The sequence below is a fragment of the Gallus gallus genome, chromosome Z, assembly GCF_016699485.2.
Source record: "Gallus gallus isolate bGalGal1 chromosome Z, bGalGal1.mat.broiler.GRCg7b, whole genome shotgun sequence".
Lineage (NCBI taxonomy): Eukaryota > Metazoa > Chordata > Aves > Galliformes > Phasianidae > Gallus > Gallus gallus.
Genome location: NC_052572.1, coordinates 63,778,631 through 63,784,630, shown reverse-complemented (window position 1 = coordinate 63,784,630; position 6,000 = coordinate 63,778,631). Strand labels below are relative to the sequence as shown.

At 37.3% G+C, this 6,000-nt stretch overlaps 1 protein-coding gene across 1 annotated transcript in view; it reads right to left on the bottom strand.

Annotated features, from left to right (window-relative positions):
* Nucleotides 1-1,672: 1,672 nt before the first annotated feature.
* TMEM167A (transmembrane protein 167A) overlaps nucleotides 1,673-6,000 on the bottom strand; it is a 92,880-nt gene continuing 88,552 nt past the window's right edge. Inside the window, exon 4 of the mRNA XM_046905498.1 lies at nucleotides 1,673-1,778. Within this exon, the coding sequence (XP_046761454.1) occupies nucleotides 1,741-1,778 (38 nt within the window). The 3' untranslated portion in view covers nucleotides 1,673-1,740. The remainder of the gene's footprint in view (nucleotides 1,779-6,000) is intronic.

Here is a 6,000-nt window from a genome sequence, read left to right as displayed (position 1 = left end):
CTTTGGCCTTCAAAATTCCCATCCTAAATTTCTCCCAGAAATTCATTCCACTTAAAGATGTTTCCAACTTGCTATAAGATTTAGGTGTGCTTCGACAAGTAAAACACAAAGACTTTGTTCAAACTAATGAAACACTTGAAATTCACTCTGTAGACTAAGGATTACTGAAGTATGAAGTACTTGGACAAATACTAGAAATGGACAAGTGAGCACTCGGTAGAATTAAAGAGCATTTATTGTAGCTATACATTGGATAGAAGCTATCCTGAAGTTCTGATACTAAATCTTTGTTATAAGTCACTGGAAAGCTCATAATGACAATACATATGTAAAATGTTCCTTTCAAGAAAGTATTTGTAAAGAACTAAAGTTCTGTTTCTCAAGAGAATCAGTCTTCCTCATTTCATTAAATAATTATGAGGGATAATTCTGCAGCATTGTGATGCAGTTTTCTTTAAAATTTCAATGGATAATTCAACATGCAATATTATCTTTTATCTTTATGCTTTACTTCACCATGACGTTAGTGGAAAAGTGACAGCAATTGTTATTTAACATCAGTTATTAAGTATTTTGCAAAAAATTTTCTTTATTCGAAGTTGAAGTTCATTTGTTGGAAGTTAAATAAGGATTTGAAACTCAGAAGAGGTAAGAAAAATTGCTTATTGAGATATGGAAAGAATTATTTTTCCTTTTAGACATATTCAGGAAGAATACTATTGGCTAATAAAGCAAACAAATCCATCAAATCCAAAATTAACTAATTAGTTTGCAGAGAACAAATTAATTGAGAGACATGGACCATTTATGTTTTTTTTTTCTTTTGGCTTGGTCAGTAATATAGCATGTGGTAGATCCTTTATCACCATAGTTAATTGTTTATACTAGAAAGTCAGCCTTCCTTGCTGGCATGGATAATCTTGCCAAGTCGAATTATTAGGTCTGGTTTGCTGCCAGAGTTTACTCCCAGACTTCATTATTTAACCATTTCTTTGTACAGAGCTTGAAGTTGGCACAAATTACTATGCTACTTTTGTGCATACATTCACCAGAGCTGTGGGAACAAAATGAAGGATCTCACATACACACAGAGATATTACAATAAGCGACCTCATTTCCTTTTGCAATAAATTAACAGTATGTGGAAAGAGAAACATAGAAAACTGTGTGAAGAGCACAAAGAACTCAGAATTAATTTTAATTGAAAGTGGATTTTACATTTATTTCCATAAGTGCCTGCAAACACTTCCTGACAAGTAGCATTCAGTCACCTAAAGCCTTGCTGCCTGACTGGTCCCTGGTAACACACAGTATGATGGATATAGACAGACAAAACAACTTCTCGCTGTCTTGACGGTTTAAAACAAGTTATCTTTTGAAGAACCCACTGGTCTACAATGTACAGTCAAAACATTATCCTGGTAAGGCTGTTGCACTGCAGAAATCTCGTAAAACTGCCATGTCGAGCCACGATCTGTTTTGTGGTCTTCACTGTAATGGTTCCGACAATGCTAGAGAGCACATGGTTTATCACAGTACTGAGACTGCTATGATCCCAGAGGAATCCTTTTTAGTTCTAAGGTGACAGAAGGGACGAATACACAGACAGAAGGAGCACATCATTCATTTGACAAATCATTGCTCCTTTAAAAAAAAAAACATAAAAACTTACTAGATACTTTGCAGAGGTGGGTGTGCAGAGAGCAGTGGCAGCATGATTTATCTTCCCTTTCTCAGACATCACCAACATTTCAGAAACTCAGAACGTGAAGGTCCACCTGAAAAACAGAAAGAGAAGACTAATATTCCCATGTGCTGTGCATTCTTACTCACCAATGACCCTTGTAAAACAAAATCTTCTACTGCTTACTATAAAGCTTAGTACAAGCAGTCCCCCAATCTCAGAGAATGTCCCACAGAAGCTGCTGATCCCAAGTTCCTCTTCTTGGGCTTTCAAAGCCTCATTATGGCCTTTGTATTTATGGAAAAGCTATTTCAGTGATATGACAAAAATAACATCTTTAAATTTAGTTCTCTCTTAAGGAAATAAGGGGGTGGTTTTCTTGTTTGGTATTTCTAAATATAAAAGGAATGGTTTATTTTTTTATAGAAACAAGAAGGAATGGCTGAAAAAGACACCAAGGGACTGAGAGGAGTCACAGAGCTAGGAATTCCTGCACTCTCATGGTTCTCTATTTCTATAGTCTTCAGTGCATGACTCAGTTCCTGTTCTGCAGTGTTCCTATGTCTAAAATAGTAATTCGAAGTTTGAGCAAAAGCTGTGCAAGGCAACACTCTAGCTGATGAGGAACAAATCACTAGCTGATTCTGGAAAGGTGGTGTTATCACCACACTGTAGGATGCTGGTTTACCTCACCACAGGGAAGGCTACTACAGATCATAATGTAAGCATTTTGCTGCCTGGGTTTGCAAGTTTCTGAGTCTGAAAAGAGTTGTGCAGTGATCCAAAGGCTGGCAGGACAGACACTCAGATTTGTCCAAGCACAAAGTCTTCGTGCATGTGACAGAATAATAAAGAAATAAGTCATTGCTGCTGAATCTCCTTTTGTAACTTGCTAAAGAAACTCAGAAGAGGAACAACTTGGAGTTGAAGACTACTTCAGACTGCATCCTTTGTGGTCATTCACAGTGGGGAAAAAGCCAGTCCCTTATGAATGCTGACTCTATTAAAATCTAGTAGGTGCTCTTGGGCAAACATTTAAATTGTGAACAAGGATTATGACCACAAAATACACATTTTAAAAATACACAATAACTTATGACAGAGTGTGTTTTCCTACGGCATAATGTAACGTACATGGAGCCCCTGGGACTGTGAAGCAACGCAGCCTTCGGTTCTGTGGAAAGGGTGAAGGAGATAGAGGCAGAAGGACACTGATTTCAGAGATCTGCAGTAGGGAACAAGCTGAAATACAACTTTTCCATTTCTCTGAATCCCTATGTATGCGAGACAACAAGGATCACACCATGTATGCAGTCTGTATCCTACCTACAGAAGCTACTAACTACATAAACATGCCTCCATGCCATTCCCAGAAAGGTTCAGCATGTTCCAAAGCACAACCAGTTGGTCTAGTAGCAAGACAGACACAGTATCTTATCCTTGCAAGTCTTATCTGTACTTCCACTACCCCACGAAGCAAGATAGGAACCTGGAGAAGGCAACTATTGGCCCTCATGTTTTGCCACCAGATGGCAGCCACTCTTGGTGATCAAGAAGACGATTTCCTCCTCTCTCCCTTGCCCTTAATCTCTACTGGAAGTTGTGGTTACAGCTTGCTTCTGTCACTGCTGCTATCTCACTTCTGATCTTTGGCGAACCCAGGAAAAATGACAGCTGTTTCTTCAATGAGTTTTTGTACCATCAAAGGAACTTGGGAATCTGTTCCCAATTGTGGACTGAAAGAGGCTGTGCGCTACAACTTTGCCACTCCCAGTTTCCTTCTCTCTTTTAGAAGAGGAAGGTATCAAATAACTTTCCATTTTAAACCATCAGGAAAATTACATATCCTCTACTTCAAGCATATGACCTTGAAAATCATAGGGCAGGAGGCCTCAGGAACTGCTCTTGTGGCTGTCTGAATGTGATTACTCCCTGCCTTATTTGATGATACTTTCACAATTTTGAGACTGTTATATGTAGTATGCAGCATGAGAGCACTCCAGCAGTCTTGCAGCCAAAGACCTTCTACTGAAAGCTTACAGGTCCCTAATTTCTAATTTGGGTGCATTTCTCTGGAGCACAGCCAAACACAGGCATGCACAAATTTGCAAAAGAAGTAAATTTGAGTCTCCACATTTGAGCAAGCCAGGGCCTTTACTGCTGGCTCCCGAGAATGTCAGCTGAATTCCTAAAAGAGAGCTCTGCAAGGCTGTGTGTTTTGGCAAATTTAAGCTTGAAGTTTCTCTTTTCAGTCAAGAAAATTATTGATTGCTATGTACATCAGCCTCTTTTCTATATACTAAAGGACAGCTCTCAAGTTTTTTGTTGTGGTTTTGGTTTCTTTGCTTGTTTTTTGCTTTTCCTCTTTGTTTTGTTATTATTATGATTTGTTTATTTATTTTGTTTCCATTTGTAGGTTGTCTCATTACGGAGTATTAACTGAGCCAGGGAAGCAAGCAAAGGCAGACAGGTATTATCTCTTCACTAGAAACAAAAGGAACGACTCTGTTTTATGAGTATGGCAGATATGACAGTGGTCTTACCAGAAATTGATTGCAATAACTTTTCTGAGTAATTTTCCTTGAGTTACTATATTCACATAGTTCTAAGTGATTGGAAGATTTTGACAGAGTGCAAAAATTAAATGAAGTAATCAAATTGCTCTGTGAAGATTCAGGGCCAGAACCTTGAGCTCTTTAATGTGCAGTGACACTTTTGTCCTTACAGATGGCTCCAATACTCTGCAGAAGCAATACACTTTTGAGTTGAAATACTCTTCTTGTGTTAAGGAAGTTACAACTCCAATCCAAAACTTGTTTAGGCAAGCTGTAGAAAAATGAGGTTTGAACTACAGACAGAATAAATAGAGCAAAAGTAATATGACAGACAATTTGTTTCAGTGTATTTCCCATAGTATTTGTTTACTTTTTCCAACTTTATGCTGCTGATTTAAATATCTGTGGAAGTAGAGGGAAACAGTTATAGCGTAGGCCTAAGTTAAATATACTGTGTGATGTAGACAACTTGAGGCTGTATAGTGATATTTGTCTCTGTGGTTATGTCTGACAATGAAACAGGGTATTTACTCAGTTAACTTCAGATCTGGAGTTAATGATGTTGGATTGTTAATCTTACTTTTTTATTTGTCCTTAGTTGGGCTATCCTAAAGGATGTGCAGAGAGATGTCTCAAATACTGCATTTTTCAGTGTATATAATCATTTCCTTCCTAATCAGTGCATTAAATAGGGGCTAACTCGGATGAGTTTGATCTTTTGTACTTTTTTTAATGCTTCTTGCTAGGAGTTGGATGTACTATTTCACATGTGAGCACTGCAACAAGCACCTGAACTGTAGTTCTGCTAGTATCACTGAAACAGAGGCCCAAGATCAAGGAATGTAACAAGCATATCTGAAGCAAAATTAAGTTTAATTTGGCTTAAACTGAAAACTTATCTCAGGGAAATTTTGCAGTTTATAAAGTTTGAGAAACTTGTTGCTGGTGGGATTACAGTATTTTTACTGATGCTGACCTTGAATTCCATGTTTGCCAAACATGGGTCTCTTTTAAGTGTCTACTCCTTGCTATTTTGGAACTGCAAAAGGCTTTGCTAAATAAGCACATGCTGATGTTATGTATGTGAAAGGACATGTTTGTGAGCTTTCTTTTACACCTCACTGAATCTTTGAGAAATTATTTCATTTTTCCTGATTGCCTGAAGTTTTATAATTTATTAATAGAAGTGTGGGTCTCATGTCGAAGAAGGTGAATGAAGCTACATAGTATCTGAAGCTGCCACAGGGATAAAAAGAGAGACTGAAAGAAAAACAAGATAGAAGTCCTATTCAGATTTTGAAATTCCTTAGGGTGTTCCTCTTTCTTCTGTTACTGCTTACTGACACAGATTTCTCCCTAATCATAACTCTTCAGGCAGCATCTTGATTCTAAAATTTATTCATCCTTTCACCCTGAAAAATTATTTAGCTTTAACATTTTTAGAGAACAAACTTTTCTACCTTTTCTACCTTTTTTTTATATTCCCCCCCCCCACACACCTCTTTGGGAAGACATTGTTGTCTGTAAAGAAAGTTTACAGGACATAAGTGGAGTCATCTTATTCCTAGATCTGTTATTTCTGTGGTACAGTGTACATGTGTATTTTGGGTTTAAACTTTCTTCCTCATGTTTTCATACCATGACAGTGAAAATGCATGCTTTCTCTCTTTCTTTCTTTTTTCTCTTTCTTCTTTCTCTTTCTCCTTTCTTCTTTTTTCTTTTTTCTTTTTTTCTTTTTTCTTTTTTCTTTTCTTTTTTCTT